We start from the raw sequence: 19,101 nt of genomic DNA on the forward strand, positions 1-19,101 counted from the left end.
ACGTATTCCTGTGATGGTTTGTAGGATTCTCGTTTCGGATCCAGGTTGAATTTTTTTTGTGAGCGTATGGTTTTGTAATAATTGTGTTTCGGCATGTGGGTCTCTCTAGTTCGTTTGGGTGGGCGTCTGATCATGGTGAGCCACGGTCTGCCTGGTGGTCTGCAGGGATCCTGTGTTTTGTTGTATCGGTTTGCCTTGCGGGTGTTATGATTTGCGAAGCGGATGTAGTTCCGTGTTTTTCAGGTTCAATCCCTGTGGTTTTTTCAGGTTCAATCCCTGTGGTTTTTTCTCTATAATATTATTTGCGTATTGGTGACCAGTTGTTTGTTTTGTTCCTGCTGTCCTTACCTTGTACTGATCAGATGCTGCTGTACCTGTGTTTCTTTTTTTTGCCCTGCTTGGCGCAGCAACAACAAGCAAGCACCGGAACACCATGACACCTCTCATTGAGGTTATGGTGGAGGACGATCTACACATTTTATAAACTAGTTTCACCATAATTCATAATTCACCATCATTCTCTCCATAGTAATCCCTATTCTCTGTAAGGAGTCGTGGTCGACTCCTCCCGTTGGGGGAGGCTGTGCTACGAAATTCGATTCGCTTATTATTTACATCCGTTGTTGTTCCTGGTCTCGCTGTCTTGTCTTGTCCGGTGTCAAATATGGTCTGCTGTCTGTACGGGAGTGATGCGGGGTGTGCAGTATATGGTGTGATGTGTGACGTTTATGGTGTCTGGTGCATGCAAGAGTACGCGTTGTCAGAGTGTGAGGATGTGCTACGGGTCTGTGTGGGAGTGACTGTCAAGTGAATGCTGTACATGCGCAGTGCTAGTTTGGTCTGGGAATGAGAGTCGTGTGTGATTCGTCCGTGGTCTGGTTGTCTTGGTCTTGGTCATGTGTTCTGTACGTATTAGTCCCTGATTGGTCGTTTCGATGTGTTCGCCCTTTTCTCTGTTTTATAACTGTTGGTTGTTTATTATTTCTTTGTCTTTTCTCCCCCGTTCTCCCGCCCACCAGTTAGTTATTTATTCCAAGAGATCTTATTCAAGAAACTGTATCGTCCTCTTGCCCGCGTGGATGAGTTGGAGAGTGGTTGTGTGGCGGGGGGGGGGGGGGGGATTCCTTTACACAGGGATCCGCAGATGTGTATGTATATGTGTACGGAAGTGTGTGCATACGGGAATGTGTACGGGTCTAAAGGGCTCATACAACAGAACTATACACTTCTGTTACAAGGTAGTGAGGAGCCAGAAAGTGCGATAACAGAGCGCAAGGCTGACAGGCTACTGAGCCATTCAACATCCTGAGAACCAGCTCAAACACATCTCCAGCTCGGCAACCATCAGCCTTCCGGCTCGGAAGGTTCAGGGTTATGGTAGGACCAATGAGGACTTTCTGACTGCGTATTATTTTGTTACCGTGGTGAACAGTTGCTTCATAACTCGTTTCCATGTGATTTCTTCTATTTTAGCTATGCAAAAGACGCTCCTTTAGTAGCACTTAGCGCTAGCCAGGGTCCACAGCATTTTATTTCATTTTTTGGTGGGTACGGCCATCATCACGCGATGTACCATGCCCCGCGCTGGTACATGTCCCGTATCATACCAGCACAAACTGCTGGCCACATATAGTTTTTAAATGAATTTGACGCACGTGTACTTCCTCCATATACAAAATATTCCTGACTTTTTTCAAAGGGGGGTTTTGAGCAAGAACTCGGTCAACAAACCACACCAAAGACTATCAACGACAACCCACATTTATGTTGAGGTACGTTTGGTTGACCATGGAGCCAAGAGGGTGGGAACGTTGCCGACGGAACCTAACTAGTCAAGTAAAAAAATCTTCCACATGCCAGACTCTGTGAAAAGCAATCGAGAGATCAAAAAAGGTGGCAGTGGTTGACATATGTCACCGGATCTTCATCTTCTTCCAATCGTCGCATGAACGCCTCAATAAACGTTGTGTGCGAAATACGTAAGCGAAACTCACTCCTACGCAACCTTGTACCTATTTCCAGCTTAGCAGGTATGTGTTCGTGCTGTTACCACATGCACAGTGGGGTAAAAATGCTGCACGGTAGTGTCGTACATGTGGCTGCGCTTGTGTATCTTCGTTGTACATGCGGTTGCACGTGTAGCTCTTTGTCGTACATGTGGCTGCTTTTGTGTCTCTTTGTTGTACATGCTGCTGAGTCGTGGTATATGCTGCTGCGCTGTTTTTGACTCCTGCGTACATGCGGCTGCACCGTCTTCTGTCCCCGTTGGTACACACTTGCTCGTCTTGTCCCCGTTGTACGCCTTCACTATAATATATTCTGTTGTCTCGTCTTGTCTCAGTGTCAGTCGTCCGTCGTTCGTTTTCAGAGTTAGTTCTTCATTATGAGTTCTCCAGTCGCCTTGTGAAATCAAGTCAGAGAAAACGCTCTCTAACAATTTGTTCTGGTCCTTTGTTGTGTGGCGTAGCGAGGAGCGTAGAGGCAGTTCGTTCACGGTTTCAAACGCGTGACGGCAGTAGGGTAAAAATGGTGCACAGTAGAGTAAAAATCCTGCACAGCAGGGTAAAAATGCTGCCCAGTCGGGTAAAAATGCTGCACAGTAGGGTAAAAAATTAATGATGCACCGTAGGGTAAAAATGATGCACAGTAGGGTAAAAAGTGCTGTGTCTACGTCCACGTAAGGAGTTTTAGTTGATTGCCATGATGACCAATGTTGAAGCTTGATTTTAAACGGGAGAAGGGGAAGTGGGAAGCGGAGACATAACTTGATGACAGCCTTAATGACATGTACACTACTGCATAAGTACAAATTTCCATTGGAATAAGCTTTCACTATATTCGTTAGGGCACAAAATAACTAAAGTTTGCCAAACAAAAGTTTTCTTTTCTGAACACTCGGGGTGACAGACCTCGACCGAAAACGAAATTTAATACATAAGAAGCCTGCTGGTGGAGTGATCTAACGAAAGATTTCGTGAAAGAAAATTTGTAATTACACAGTATTAACATATCGATCCTGATCGTGATTTGTTTCAGTTCTGATTTGTTCTTTCTCTCCTAGCCACTTCACCTACTTGGTCCACTGTTTGAATTGTCGTCGCTATACTAAGAGCATGATGACTAAAAATCAATCCTTTCTGTAGGCTTCCAATCTGTTGTCTGAAGCAGACATGGAATGCCGCACACCTTTCAAACGGTTGCTTTTCTTCCCTTTTGAATGTTTTGTACAGCTGTGAAATGTGTTGTTCCTCCAATTGACAATGGTGTTACTGACCAGAGGGTAATCAAAATGGAGGAATCTGTTACCTATTCCTGCACAAAGAATCTAGGTTTAGTGGGTATTGCCGTGCAAACTTGCACTTTTAGTGGAACTGTTAATGGAACTCTTTCCTCTGTGCCGCCTCACTGTGCATGTAAGTTCTGTTTGATAGGCATATTATTATTGTCATGGCCGCGCTTCGGCGGGTTTGTGACTTGGCTTAGATCAGTCTAGTGGCTACCCAGGTAGACGACCAATATAGTCGCCATCCAAGTTGCTAGCTCACATAGAACGACAGGTTTCTAATTCCACTTGAACAGTGTTTATTTGAACCATTGCAGTACTAGATCGAAAGATCAAGTGTGTAGAGTCAAAAGACCAAAGCAGGAGAGAGTCGGAGTGACTCTCTCAGAATCGAGAGGAGTAGTGAGCTCCCCGAGAATCGAGAGGAGTAGTGGGCTCCCCGAGAATCGAGGATGAATGTTAGCAAAACAGCTCCTTATATATGCTACATTATGTGATCAAAAGTATACAGTGGCAAGAATGCGTAAGGATTATTTCTATATTACAAACAGTGGTGCAATATGTGCAATCAGCCAAACTAGAATATAGTACAAAGAATGATCAATCAATACGGGGAGCTCGCTCACCCACATTACATGAAAGGACTCCGAGGCTCTTCGTGCGACGGGGCCTGGAGTATGCTGTCGGAAGTTGCTGCAGCTAGAGCACGCCGCCTCCGTACGCTGCCTTGGTCGTTGGTCACCCTTCTCCTGCCCGTATACGCGTAGGCTCTTCCCTCTCATTACCCCGTAGGGTGCTTCACGGTCAAGCCGTGACCTCTCCCAAAAAGGGATAACGGAGTCCGCAGTGCGCGAAGCACTTGCAGGACCCTTTACGTCGTACGACGCGAGAAGAGGTGCCATGCTTGCTCGACAAACAAAGGTATCAGCTCCCTTGCAGGACTAAGCAGGGTCCCCTCAAGCTCAACAGTGTAGTGAGTACAATGCTGACGACTTGTACTGAAGGTGTAGCCGCCGTACGACAACACTTGTGACTCGAGGCCACGAGTTGTAAGCCATGATTGCTCAACTAACGAAAGTGCCAAATCCTTCGTAGGACTAATCATGGTTCTTACAGAACTCTAGAATATTTCGGAGCCCAGCTTTTGGCTGCTGAACTCAATGCATGGTCGCTTTCACGACGAGTCTGATCCGGGTCATGACAATTCCCCGGCCTCTCAAGAATCACGTCCCCGTGATCTCAAAGGCTAACGTTAAAGTCAGCGAGTCGTGACGGTAACCGCCCAGCTCTCGTTGGCCAAGCCAACTGGTTCTGCACCGTAACAGGTACGGGCATAGAGTACGAAATGTGGCTCCACAGGCGGGACATTTCCATCAAAAAAATTCCAACTTCAAAATGAAACTGGTACTGCTCCACTATCGTAGAGATGAGCCTGGTGCTGATGATCAACACGCAGCTTGTCATGTACAACTAAATGCACGTTGCAAATCTTCACGCAAAGCGTATACGTATGACAGTTCGCCATTTCGTGTCATCTCAGATGAATGTAGACCATAGGCCATAACGTGTGGTCGACACACCCTTCTACCAAGTAGGTATCCGGTTCAGTACAAAAACTGCTGCAGAGCTCCAGGAGCCATTTCATAGATTTGGTGGTATCCAACGAATCGGTTCCACCCACACTCCACCCATTACAAAAGACCTTGGCGACCTCGCCAAGACTCCACGGTAGGTTCATTGCTGCCAGCAAGGACAGACACAATGGCATACGCCTAGTAGCCTGTGCAACAGGACCACGATCACGTGTCTCAATTTTGTAGTGTAGCACCGAAGTGCGATCAAGCTCAGATGGGTTCAAAGCGAACGCATCTCGATACCGAAGCACTAAGGCTTGCAAGCAGTGGATCTCCTCGCAGGAGATACCAGATTGTCCCAGAGATGTCTCATTACCATCTCTTCTGACCCCCACTTCCGTGTGTTCCAGGTCCGAGTCCAGCTCGTCCACACACCTAGGCTCCAGGATCGAGTCCAGCTCGTCCAACCTACAGGCTCCAGGGTCGAGTTCGTCCTCGCCCAACCTCAAAGGTTCCATGGATGAGTTCGTCCTCATCCAACCTTTCCGGGGGTCCACAACCGGACATCTTGCGCCAATGCGCAACTGCTTCCAGACCCCGAGAGAGTCCTCCGTCTCAGCTATTTGAACTGATTCCTCTCCCTGGCCATCAGCCAGAGTGTCTTCGGTCACGATGCTCATGACCTCAGATATTGGTTCTAACCGACCAATCTGCATTGCCCTCTCTAGAGCCACTGCCTCGTCAGAGTAATTCAACACCCGTACGGGAACACCATCCACCGTAGGGCTCACTAGCGCATGCGCCATCATGACATCATTCATTCCTTGAAAACACCCATCAGGTATCGTCAAGGCACAGGTCGGCAACCCTTCCGACGTGTCTAGCACGGCGTTAACCGTCACCTCCGAAAAGGGAGTATCACTTCACGCCTCCGCAAGCGAAGAACGTGCTCTCGTTTGCCGTCACCATCATGGTTTGGCGGAACGACGTCAGCTTTAGAAGCTTTAAAATGCAGTGCTCCACCACCCGAAGTGATCTCGCAAGGAATTGGGACAGCACCTCGCGTCCAATGTCAGAACCAGTAACCAACATCATACTTAGTACGTGACGAAACACCACAGGGTGCGGACGTCGCGACATATCCGACACCAAACAGGCATCGTCCAACACAGAAATGCTGGTTTCAGGTGGGCATCAGCTCACTAGTGATTTCCATCACACTCCAATCAAAACATTTGAGATCCGCATCAGCGAACTCAAATCAGCAGTTGTTCAAGCTCTCTGCAGAACTTGTTACTGTAGCATCGTTTCAGCCAGCATCTCAACTGGTGCGCCCAGTTTCAAAATCTGGCTTCGTGACTCCGTCACACGACAAGGACATAGTCCTCTTGACTGTTTTTGAACCGTCAAAGTTCAAAAGAACAGCAACACTCCTCAACTGCAGCTGAAGTTGAGGGCAACGTAGAAGCTAAGCTTCATGCAGTCATCGATCCTGCCACTGCAAGACGACTCTAAAAGTCTAAAAGCATTTCGCTTCTCGAGCAGTTTCTGTGCAAGCGCTGACAAACAGCAGAGTTTCCTCATTGCACGTCCTTGCAAGAACCTCCGTGGGTTCGAACAATGCGCCGTCTACACCGCAAATCGAGTGCAGCTGACACATATCTCAGACCAACAAGTGGTGCGGGAGTCGAAACTCTCGTCGGCGGCATGACCGACTTTCGCCAGGTCTTCCGGAAAAAAAAAGTTGGCACGCCAACTAGTAGCAACAGCTACAAAACAGAACGAGTTCACGTTCCATGTGCACGCACTCAGACAGAGTGTTCAACTGAACGGACCAAGGCCAGAACAGAACAAACAGTTCGCTGCCGAATCCACTTGAGAACTGCATGCAGCCTCGTGAAATCGACATCAAATTCACACCTCTGCGTGCTCGAGTAAACAAGAGCTCAGAGTTCAGCATGGACCAGTGCACACCGAGTTACGACTACTCTGCCGGAGCAACAGCAAGACGCAACTTGGATCCTGGTCACAGCCCCAAATGTCATGGCCGCGCTTCGGCGGGTTTGTGACTTGGCTTAGATCAGTCTAGTGGCTACCCAGGTAGACGACCAATATAGTCGCCATCCAAGTTGCTAGCTCACATAGAACGACAGGTTTCTAATTCCACTTGAACAGTGTTTATTTGAACCATTGCAGTACTAGATCGAAAGATCAAGTGTGTAGAGTCAAAAGACCAAAGCAGGAGAGAGTCGGAGTGACTCTCTCAGAATCGAGAGGAGTAGTGAGCTCCCCGAGAATCGAGAGGAGTAGTGGGCTCCCCGAGAATCGAGGATGAATGTTAGCAAAACAGCTCCTTATATATGCTACATTATGTGATCAAAAGTATACAGTGGCAAGAATGCGTAAGGATTATTTCTATATTACAAACAGTGGTGCAATATGTGCAATCAGCCAAACTAGAATATAGTACAAAGAATGATCAATCAATACGGGGAGCTCGCTCACCCACATTACATGAAAGGACTCCGAGGCTCTTCGTGCGACGGGGCCTGGAGTATGCTGTCGGAAGTTGCTGCAGCTAGAGCACGCCGCCTCCGTACGCTGCCTTGGTCGTTGGTCACCCTTCTCCTGCCCGTATACGCGTAGGCTCTTCCCTCTCATTACCCCGTAGGGTGCTTCACGGTCAAGCCGTGACCTCTCCCAAAAAGGGATAACGGAGTCCGCAGTGCGCGAAGCACTTGCAGGACCCTTTACGTCGTACGACGCGAGAAGAGGTGCCATGCTTGCTCGACAAACAAAGGTATCAGCTCCCTTGCAGGACTAAGCAGGGTCCCCTCAAGCTCAACAGTGTAGTGAGTACAATGCTGACGACTTGTACTGAAGGTGTAGCCGCCGTACGACAACACTTGTGACTCGAGGCCACGAGTTGTAAGCCATGATTGCTCAACTAACGAAAGTGCCAAATCCTTCGTAGGACTAATCATGGTTCTTACAGAACTCTAGAATATTTCGGAGCCCAGCTTTTGGCTGCTGAACTCAATGCATGGTCGCTTTCACGACGAGTCTGATCCGGGTCATGACAATTCCCCGGCCTCTCAAGAATCACGTCCCCGTGATCTCAAAGGCTAACGTTAAAGTCAGCGAGTCGTGACGGTAACCGCCCAGCTCTCGTTGGCCAAGCCAACTGGTTCTGCACCGTAACAGGTACGGGCATAGAGTACGAAATGTGGCTCCACAGGCGGGACATTTCCATCAAAAAAATTCCAACTTCAAAATGAAACTGGTACTGCTCCACTATCGTAGAGATGAGCCTGGTGCTGATGATCAACACGCAGCTTGTCATGTACAACTAAATGCACGTTGCAAATCTTCACGCAAAGCGTATACGTATGACAGTTCGCCATTTCGTGTCATCTCAGATGAATGTAGACCATAGGCCATAACGTGTGGTCGACACACCCTTCTACCAAGTAGGTATCCGGTTCAGTACAAAAACTGCTGCAGAGCTCCAGGAGCCATTTCATAGATTTGGTGGTATCCAACGAATCGGTTCCACCCACACTCCACCCATTACAAAAGACCTTGGCGACCTCGCCAAGACTCCACGGTAGGTTCATTGCTGCCAGCAAGGACAGACACAATGGCATACGCCTAGTAGCCTGTGCAACAGGACCACGATCACGTGTCTCAATTTTGTAGTGTAGCACCGAAGTGCGATCAAGCTCAGATGGGTTCAAAGCGAACGCATCTCGATACCGAAGCACTAAGGCTTGCAAGCAGTGGATCTCCTCGCAGGAGATACCAGATTGTCCCAGAGATGTCTCATTACCATCTCTTCTGACCCCCACTTCCGTGTGTTCCAGGTCCGAGTCCAGCTCGTCCACACACCTAGGCTCCAGGATCGAGTCCAGCTCGTCCAACCTACAGGCTCCAGGGTCGAGTTCGTCCTCGCCCAACCTCAAAGGTTCCATGGATGAGTTCGTCCTCATCCAACCTTTCCGGGGGTCCACAACCGGACATCTTGCGCCAATGCGCAACTGCTTCCAGACCCCGAGAGAGTCCTCCGTCTCAGCTATTTGAACTGATTCCTCTCCCTGGCCATCAGCCAGAGTGTCTTCGGTCACGATGCTCATGACCTCAGATATTGGTTCTAACCGACCAATCTGCATTGCCCTCTCTAGAGCCACTGCCTCGTCAGAGTAATTCAACACCCGTACGGGAACACCATCCACCGTAGGGCTCACTAGCGCATGCGCCATCATGACATCATTCATTCCTTGAAAACACCCATCAGGTATCGTCAAGGCACAGGTCGGCAACCCTTCCGACGTGTCTAGCACGGCGTTAACCGTCACCTCCGAAAAGGGAGTATCACTTCACGCCTCCGCAAGCGAAGAACGTGCTCTCGTTTGCCGTCACCATCATGGTTTGGCGGAACGACGTCAGCTTTAGAAGCTTTAAAATGCAGTGCTCCACCACCCGAAGTGATCTCGCAAGGAATTGGGACAGCACCTCGCGTCCAATGTCAGAACCAGTAACCAACATCATACTTAGTACGTGACGAAACACCACAGGGTGCGGACGTCGCGACATATCCGACACCAAACAGGCATCGTCCAACACAGAAATGCTGGTTTCAGGTGGGCATCAGCTCACTAGTGATTTCCATCACACTCCAATCAAAACATTTGAGATCCGCATCAGCGAACTCAAATCAGCAGTTGTTCAAGCTCTCTGCAGAACTTGTTACTGTAGCATCGTTTCAGCCAGCATCTCAACTGGTGCGCCCAGTTTCAAAATCTGGCTTCGTGACTCCGTCACACGACAAGGACATAGTCCTCTTGACTGTTTTTGAACCGTCAAAGTTCAAAAGAACAGCAACACTCCTCAACTGCAGCTGAAGTTGAGGGCAACGTAGAAGCTAAGCTTCATGCAGTCATCGATCCTGCCACTGCAAGACGACTCTAAAAGTCTAAAAGCATTTCGCTTCTCGAGCAGTTTCTGTGCAAGCGCTGACAAACAGCAGAGTTTCCTCATTGCACGTCCTTGCAAGAACCTCCGTGGGTTCGAACAATGCGCCGTCTACACCGCAAATCGAGTGCAGCTGACACATATCTCAGACCAACAAGTGGTGCGGGAGTCGAAACTCTCGTCGGCGGCATGACCGACTTTCGCCAGGTCTTCCGGAAAAAAAAAGTTGGCACGCCAACTAGTAGCAACAGCTACAAAACAGAACGAGTTCACGTTCCATGTGCACGCACTCAGACAGAGTGTTCAACTGAACGGACCAAGGCCAGAACAGAACAAACAGTTCGCTGCCGAATCCACTTGAGAACTGCATGCAGCCTCGTGAAATCGACATCAAATTCACACCTCTGCGTGCTCGAGTAAACAAGAGCTCAGAGTTCAGCATGGACCAGTGCACACCGAGTTACGACTACTCTGCCGGAGCAACAGCAAGACGCAACTTGGATCCTGGTCACAGCCCCAAATGTCATGGCCGCGCTTCGGCGGGTTTGTGACTTGGCTTAGATCAGTCTAGTGGCTACCCAGGTAGACGACCAATATAGTCGCCATCCAAGTTGCTAGCTCACATAGAACGACAGGTTTCTAATTCCACTTGAACAGTGTTTATTTGAACCATTGCAGTACTAGATCGAAAGATCAAGTGTGTAGAGTCAAAAGACCAAAGCAGGAGAGAGTCGGAGTGACTCTCTCAGAATCGAGAGGAGTAGTGAGCTCCCCGAGAATCGAGAGGAGTAGTGGGCTCCCCGAGAATCGAGGATGAATGTTAGCAAAACAGCTCCTTATATATGCTACATTATGTGATCAAAAGTATACAGTGGCAAGAATGCGTAAGGATTATTTCTATATTACAAACAGTGGTGCAATATGTGCAATCAGCCAAACTAGAATATAGTACAAAGAATGATCAATCAATACGGGGAGCTCGCTCACCCACATTACATGAAAGGACTCCGAGGCTCTTCGTGCGACGGGGCCTGGAGTATGCTGTCGGAAGTTGCTGCAGCTAGAGCACGCCGCCTCCGTACGCTGCCTTGGTCGTTGGTCACCCTTCTCCTGCCCGTATACGCGTAGGCTCTTCCCTCTCATTACCCCGTAGGGTGCTTCACGGTCAAGCCGTGACCTCTCCCAAAAAGGGATAACGGAGTCCGCAGTGCGCGAAGCACTTGCAGGACCCTTTACGTCGTACGACGCGAGAAGAGGTGCCATGCTTGCTCGACAAACAAAGGTATCAGCTCCCTTGCAGGACTAAGCAGGGTCCCCTCAAGCTCAACAGTGTAGTGAGTACAATGCTGACGACTTGTACTGAAGGTGTAGCCGCCGTACGACAACACTTGTGACTCGAGGCCACGAGTTGTAAGCCATGATTGCTCAACTAACGAAAGTGCCAAATCCTTCGTAGGACTAATCATGGTTCTTACAGAACTCTAGAATATTTCGGAGCCCAGCTTTTGGCTGCTGAACTCAATGCATGGTCGCTTTCACGACGAGTCTGATCCGGGTCATGACATTATTATTGTTGCGTTGAACCAACTGTATTTTCCGATGATATGTAACTGAAATGTCTTGAGGTATGGCAGTCCATCATCGCAGAAAAGTAGAGAAGGATGATTTCCCAAACCGAAAAGCCAGACCAAGCTGCCATCGTATTGAACGAGTACACTGTAGAAATTGGTCACCAGTACTGGTCACTGATCTGATCACAACGAAGCAACTACAAAAACAAAAACAAAATTGACATCGTCCAAAAAGGACAAAGAATGCATATATGGCGGTGCGTGCGTGCAGGACCACAACTACAAAATTTTAAAAATGTGCAAATGTCGAGGATGACATCGACAACCGCCGAGTTTCATGAATCAACACACCGGAATTTGAGAAATTGAACATACTTCAGGCCAGGTTGTACACAAATACGCTTCACGTCTACGATCATGTTGCCGCCAAGTCGTGGCACCCCCCTCCGGAGGTCGCGGTCACGATTTGAAACATGGCCGCGACGTTTTGGTCAAGTTCATGCCGTCGCCATGCCACTTGGCCGCATGGCCGCGTGGACGCTGGTTTTGGTTGCAGTATGAGCGCGCCCTAAGTAGGGATATCAGTCACGTGACAAAAGCGGCCGTTTCGACCTGGATGGTGACGCGTTCAAAAAGGATCTACGTCATGGCACAGTGAAGTGCACGGACTTCTTTCTTGCTTTTGTTTGAATTTCTACATTTTCAGCGAGGAAGAAGACTTTTATCTGTCAGCTGAGGTTTCGAGCTTTCGTTTGGTGTGTCTCACGATGTAGTGCGTAGGATTTTCAGTTGTTTGTCGTCGTCGTGAAATATTCAGGTGCTGTTTTCCGCCGTTTCTGGTAAGTCCTCGCTCTAGCAGCATCGAAAATCGTAATCTACGACCTCGATTTTACAAAGAATGACTGTTCCTGTACCTCTGCAGGACGGCGGTTCTTAGCGGAATTTATTTTCGTGGTACTGACCAGTGTAGTCATGGAAGAATTTGTTGGCCCCCACTGCAAGGAGCTTGGAATCAACCGAAAAGCGCTGGATGATGCCCTTGCTGACAATCGTAATCTCTCAGCTCTCTGTCGACGTGATAAATTGTCAAATGGCATCGTGTTTGAGCTCATGGACTACAAGCGAAGTCAGAATCTAAGCTTGGATTCCATCATTCAGCTAGTGGCTGCAGTGGATGGTGTGGAGCAGGAGACTGTGAATGTGAAGGGTGCTGGTGCGAAGATCGTCCGCATAAAGTCACAGAGGAGCAAGCTACAGAAAGATAAGTGCAACCAGCAGCAGGTTCAGGAATTTCTTGTTCAGCATTTTGACATTCCTTTGTGCAAAGAGGTTGGTCTTGCAGTAGGTAATACTGAACATGCAAGGGTAGGGCACACAGACCAAAGCACCTTTGAAGACAATGTGGAAAAGGTTCTAGCCAAGGAGGCATGCGATTTAGAACACGAATTGAAGACAGTGCAAGAGAGTAATGCACAATTGCAGGAATCAGTGCAGTCGTTGTACAGTCGTCTTCGGAATTTGCGGAAAGTTGTCGGTAGGCGTGGAAAAAAAATTGATGAAATGGAAGAGCACGAGGCAACACTGCAGAAAACAATTGAACACCTTGATTTGGAAATGGAGAGCATGGTTTCGGAACTAGAAAAAAAATCAGTGAAAGCCGAAGAAACTCAGCGAAAATTGAAGAACGAATATGAGCGAACGTATTATCATAGGAAAGAGAGGTTGTCGTCTGATGAAATGTTAAAAAGTTATGCAAGTACAGCAACTGAGAGCGCTTCCGCAGTGAAGTATTGTGAAGCACGGATTGCTGAACTAGAAGCTTGTCTTCACGATGCTCTTTGTCAGCTGGAAGGTAAAGCACGGCTGCAGACAAAACATGACGGTGTTTTTATAGATAGTGTTCGGATGTGTTGCCTCAAGCTGCTCTCACAGAATGTAGGAATCCTGAATGTCCGTCCCGTTATCGAAACAGTATTGGAGATGGTGGGAATGCATGCTGAGCAGTTACCAAGTACAGGAACGCTTTCAGACATGTTGATAGAATTGAAACGGATTAGCTCCATGCATGCAGCCTCAGAGCTTCTTGCGTCAGACAATCTCACATTATACAGTGATGGCACATCCAAGTTTGGCGACAAATACGGCACATACCTGCTTGCGAATGAGTGTAAAACATTCAGCATGGGTCTTGTTGACATGAAATGCGGTACGGCAGCTCACACCCTGGAGAAATTGCAGGAAGTGCTATGCGATGTAACAGATGTGTGTGAAGCACTAGGTGAAAGCAAAGCTGGTGACAGGATTTTGTCAAAATTGAAAAATACAATGAGCGACAGATGTGCTGTGCAGAAGTCATTCAATGACCTATTGCAAGATTATCGTGCTGACATTCTGCCAGGGATTACAGAAGGATGGAATGACATGAGTGAGAGTGCAAAAGACAACATGGCGAAAGTGAATCGCTTTTTTTGCGGCATGCATTTCATTGTAGGCCTAGCCACACAAGCTGTAAAGACACTGTCAGAATGGGAGAACTTGCATTTCGGGGAACAGAAAGTTGGTGCCAACACTGTCCCAGGTGTATATGACAAAAAGGAATGTTTTGTGCAACGGCTCATCCGGACAGCAACTAGTGCCTTTCATAAACATGGAAATGAGCAAGCTGGAGTAGTAGCAGAGTTTCGTGCTTTTCTAGACAAGTCAGATTTACACTTGGATTTTCATGATCTAAGAGGAAACCGCGAGTATGTGCTGTTCTACAACGGTGCTGGTCTGTATGCCCTACATGAATGCATGCTTGATTTTCTCAAAGATGTGCATGGTGAGACCAACCTTTTGCTCAAAGCTGTCTCTGCTGATCTAGGTGTTCCGGAATTAGTTGCTGGTGCAAGGGCGCTTGGACTGATTTGCAAATTGGTCATTGCTCCTCTGTGGCGAGTGCTGGAAGATCGACGCATCAGTATTCTGGATATGTCATCAGTCTACTCTGCGATGCACCAGAAACTGACGGAGTGGGCAACTGATGGATCATCACTGCTTGATGGGTCTGCACGACCTTTCCCTACAGCTCAAGTTTCCGTCCTTGATCCAGTGTTTAGTTGCCTCATCCAGCCTGCATCAAGTGATGCCGTAACTCTGGAGATTTTGCAGGTTCTGTGCTCAACCTTCTCGCAGTATATGGGTCAGCTTCTTATCGACCACCTACCAGGAGGCATATTCCACCAGTCGACTGTTGACTTGGCTAAGGAGACAGCATCAGTCAGCAACACCAATGCAATCGCTGAGAGGGATTTCGCCCAGTTGGATAGGTTTGTCCGGGAGAAGCCAAATGCCTCTACAATTGCAATGGATGGAATGATTGCCTTCGCCAACAACAAGACTGGAGCATGGTTAGGCGCACAGACACCAGCTCAGCGTGCGAAGGTTCTAGCGATTGGCCGCAAGACAGCTCCCCTTCTTCGTGACCTGTACAAGGACCGGCAGGCGGAGATCAGGGACCACCGCATCAAGCAAGTGGAAGAGAAAGAGAAGGACATCAAAAAGAAGCGAGAGAAAGTGTTGCAGAAGAAGGAGGCTTTGACGCAAGAGATATCGAAGTGCGGTGGTCTTTGGCAAACTATTGACCAGGCCAAGGTGGAGCTTGCCAAATTGTCGTCAGTAAGCTCACAACGTGCGGCACTGAGATCACAGCTTTTCTTCCGCAAATTTGTCCTGGAGCAGGAAGCGCCGTCAGATGTATATGCACTGTCGAAAGCTGGCAAGGTACACTCCATCGAGTGCTTGGTCTCAAACCTTGCAACACTGCTTCGCTCTGAATCGGATGACACCACAGCGAGTGATGATAATGCTGCTTCAGACATCAGTGCTGCTGCTGAACCCCTGGCAAAGCGGCCGCTACATTCTAGCAGCGACACCTGACCAAGCGTAGCGTGCTAGCTAATTGATCTTGGGCGGGTCCGTTAAATAATGTTCTTGTTTCTATTCATGTCTATTGTGCTTCTTTCCTTTCTTTTATTACCTCTTCACAGTTTGTACATAAAAGAAGCTCTATTGTTCATTATGTTGTTGGTTATTTGGGCTGATTTTGCACTGATAAGCACCGTTGCTATGGCGGTTGCCATGGACGCCATGTTTGTTATTTTTGGCGGGAAATTTGAAATCTGCAACGGAAATTACATTTTTGGAATCAGTGGCCTCTAAGCTCTCTTCCCACCAAGTTTGGTGTTGATTGGCTGTGTTTAGCCGTTGCTAGGGTGTTGCTATGGACTTCTGGATTTCGGGATTGTGCCTTTGCCCATGTATGGTCTGTACACAACTATTGTACAGGTTGGTTGCGGGTATTCCTTGACCTATATCTTCAGTTTTACTGCTCCGAATTGCTTCAAATTTTCTGTATAGCTTCCTCTGACCCTGGTCTTTCACATTGCACAACAAAATTCTGTGAAAACCCAAGTTGTAAAAATCACCTGAAATCCCTACCCTAAGGAGAACCACTCGGAGAACTACCAGCCTGCGCAAGCCCAGCCTTCAGAGTATAACGAAAGCTATGGAGGGAAAAAGGGGTGCATGCAGTAAGTGGCAATAGGGTGAGCGGGAAAAGGGGTGCATGCAGTAAGTGAGACAAGGTGAGCGGAAAAAGGGGTGCGGTGCATGCAGTAAGGGATGCAAAGGGTCAGCAGGGCAAAGGTCACCGGGGAGTGCATGAATGGGTGTGTGTACAGGGATCCGCAGATGTGTATGTATTTGTGTACAGAAGTGTGTGCATACGGGAATGTGTACGGGTCTAAAGGGCTCATACAACAGAACTATACACTTCTGTTACAAGGTAGTGAGGAGCCAGAAAGTGCGATAACAGAGCGCAAGGCTGACAGGCTACTGAGACATTCAACATCCTGAGAACCAGCTCAAACACATCTCCAGCTCGGCAACCATCAGCCTTCCGCCTCGGAAGGTTCAGGGTTATGGTAGGACCAATGAGGACTTTCTGACTGCGTATTATTTTGTTACCGTGGTGAACAGTTGCTTCATAACTCGTTTCCATGTGATTTCTTCTATTTTAGCTATGCAAAAGACGCTCCTTTAGTAGCACTTAGCGCTAGCCAGGGTCCACAGCATTTTATTTCATTTTTTGGTGGGTACGGCAATCATCACGCGATGTACCATGCCCCGCGCTGGTACATGTCCCGTATCGTACCAGCACAAACTGCTGGCCACATATAGTTTTTAAATGAATTCGACGCACGTGTACTTCCTCCATATACAAAATATTCCTGACTTTTTTCAAAGGGGGTTTTGAGCAAGATCTCGGTCAACAAACCACACCAAAGACTATCATCGACAACCCACATTTATGTTGAGGTACGTTTGGTTGACCATGGAGCCAAGAGGGTGGGAACGTTGCCGACGGAACCTAACTAGTCAAGTAAAAAACTTCCACATGCCAGACTCTGTGAAAAGCAATCGAGAGATCAAAAAAGGTGGCAGTGGTTGACATATGTCACCGGACCTTCATCTTCTTCCAATCGTCGCATGAACGCCTCAATAAACGTAGTGTGCGAAATACGTAAGCGAAACTCACTCCTACGCAACCTTGTACCTATTTCCAGCTTAGCAGGTATGTGTTCGTGCTGTTACCACATGCACAGTGGGGTAAAAATCCTGCACAGTGGTGTTGTACATGCGGTTGCGCGTGTAGCTCTTTGTCGTACATGTGGCTGCTTTTGTGTCTCTTTGTTGTACATGCTGCCGAGTCGTGGTATATGCTGCTGCGCTTTTTTTGACTCCTGCGTACATGCGGCTGCACCGTCTTCTGTCCCCGTTGGTACACACTTGCTCGTCTTGTCCCCGTTGTATGCCTTCACCATAATATATTCTGTTGTCTCGTCTTGTCTCAGTGTCAGTCGTCCGTCGTTCGTTTTCAGAGTTAGTTCTTCATTATGAGTTCTCCAGTCGCCTTGTGAAATCAAGTCAGAGAAAACGCTCTCTAACAATTTGTTCTGGTCCTTTGTTGTGTGGCGTAGCGAGGAGCGTAGAGGCAGTTCGTTCACGGTTTCAAACCCGTGACGGCAGTAGGGTAAAACTGCTGCACAGTAGGGTAAAAATGCTGCACAGCAGGGTAAAAATGCTGCACAGTAGGGTAAAAATGCTGCACAGTAGGGTAAAAATGATGCACCGTAGGGTAAAAATGATGCACAGTAGGGTAAAAAGTGCTGTGTCTACGTCCATGTAAGGAGTTTTAGTTGATTGCCATGATGACCAATGTTAAAGCTTGATTTTAAACGGGAGTAGGGGAAGCGGGAAGCGGAGACATAACTTGATGACAGCCTTAATGACATGTACACTACTGCATAAGTACAAATTTCCATTGGAATAAGCTTTCACTATATTCGTTAGGGGCACAAAATAACTAAAGTTTGCCAAACAAAAGTTTTCTTTTCTGAACGCTCGGGGTGACAGACCTAGACCGAAAACGAAATTTAGTACATAAGAAGCCTGCTGGTGGAGTGATCTAACGAAATATTTCGTGAACGAAAATTTGTAATTACACAGTAGTAACATATCGATTCTGTTCGTGATTTGTTTCAGTTATGATTTGTTCTTTCTCTCCTAGCCACTTCTCCTACTTGGTCCACTGTTTGAATTGTCGTCACTATACTAAGTGCATGATGACTAAAAATCAATCCTTTCTGTAGGCTTCCAATCTGTTGTCTGAAGCAGACATGGAATGCCGCACGCCTTTCAAACGGTTGCTTTTCTTCCCTTTTGAATGTTTTGCACAGTTGTGAAATGTGCCGTACCTCCAATTGCCAATGGTGTTACTGACCGGACGGTAATTGAAATGGGGGAATCTGTTACCTATTCCTGCACAAAGAATCTAGTTTTAGTGGGTATTGCCGTGCAAATTTGCACTGCTAGTGGAGCTGCTAATGGAACTCTTTCCTCTGTGCCGCCTTACTGTGCATGTAAGTTCTGTTTGATAGGCATATTATTATTATTGTTGCGTTGAACCATGACAGAAGTCACGTCCCATACACCGACCCAGACAGCTCCAGTCCTTCAAGGAAAAATGCAACAAGTATCGGCTGCACCTTAACTGGCAAACAGCCACTGACGCCCTATGAAACGGCTTAGACCAGCGCCTTAGTAGCATCCTCCCTCCCCCTTACCACAATGTGATGTTGCCTTTCACTGTGCTTCTCTCACGACCATCTACCCATTGTCCTCTTTCCTCACCATTATTCATTCCCCCGCCTCCTCCTCTCCTCATGGTTTTACTGCATACTGACAAACTCTTCATCATGACTGTTATGTGGTAGGTGAGCCAGAACAAGAATCTTCGAAGTGTTGCCGAGAACCGGCATCCACCCAATTTAACCCTTTAGGTACCGGGCATCTGATATATTATTATGCGTCGGATACTTCTCGTCAATGATGGATCTATAGGATAAAATCTAGACGAATTTTTGTATGTGCAAATTTATGTTATTTTCTGAATCTAGAGCAATGAATGGGTCCATTTGTCAACATATTGTAATCCAGCATGCAGCTATTATGTAGAGGGCATACATGGAATGCCCGTTTACGAGCCAATTATTATGAGTATTTCTAACAACTGAGATCCCTACTTTTGTAGTAAAGTATAGACATGTTAGCGACGGTCATTTGTACGCACAGTGACGGGATAACATTGCAACCACAAGCT

At 47.6% G+C, this 19,101-nt stretch overlaps 1 protein-coding gene across 2 annotated transcripts in view; it reads left to right on the forward strand.

The window, feature by feature from the left end:
- Positions 1-19,101, forward strand: part of LOC135827738 (uncharacterized) — a 192,470-nt gene that overhangs the window by 96,387 nt on the left and 76,982 nt on the right. For both annotated transcript variants that reach the window (XM_065340189.1, XM_065340188.1), the window contains exons 9-10: positions 3,231-3,413; positions 18,179-18,361. In XM_065340189.1, the coding sequence (XP_065196261.1) occupies positions 3,231-3,413; positions 18,179-18,361 (366 nt within the window). The remainder of the gene's footprint in view (positions 1-3,230; positions 3,414-18,178; positions 18,362-19,101) is intronic.

The sequence above is a fragment of the Sycon ciliatum genome, chromosome 11 (assembly GCF_964019385.1).
Source record: "Sycon ciliatum chromosome 11, ocSycCili1.1, whole genome shotgun sequence".
NCBI lineage: Eukaryota > Metazoa > Porifera > Calcarea > Leucosolenida > Sycettidae > Sycon > Sycon ciliatum.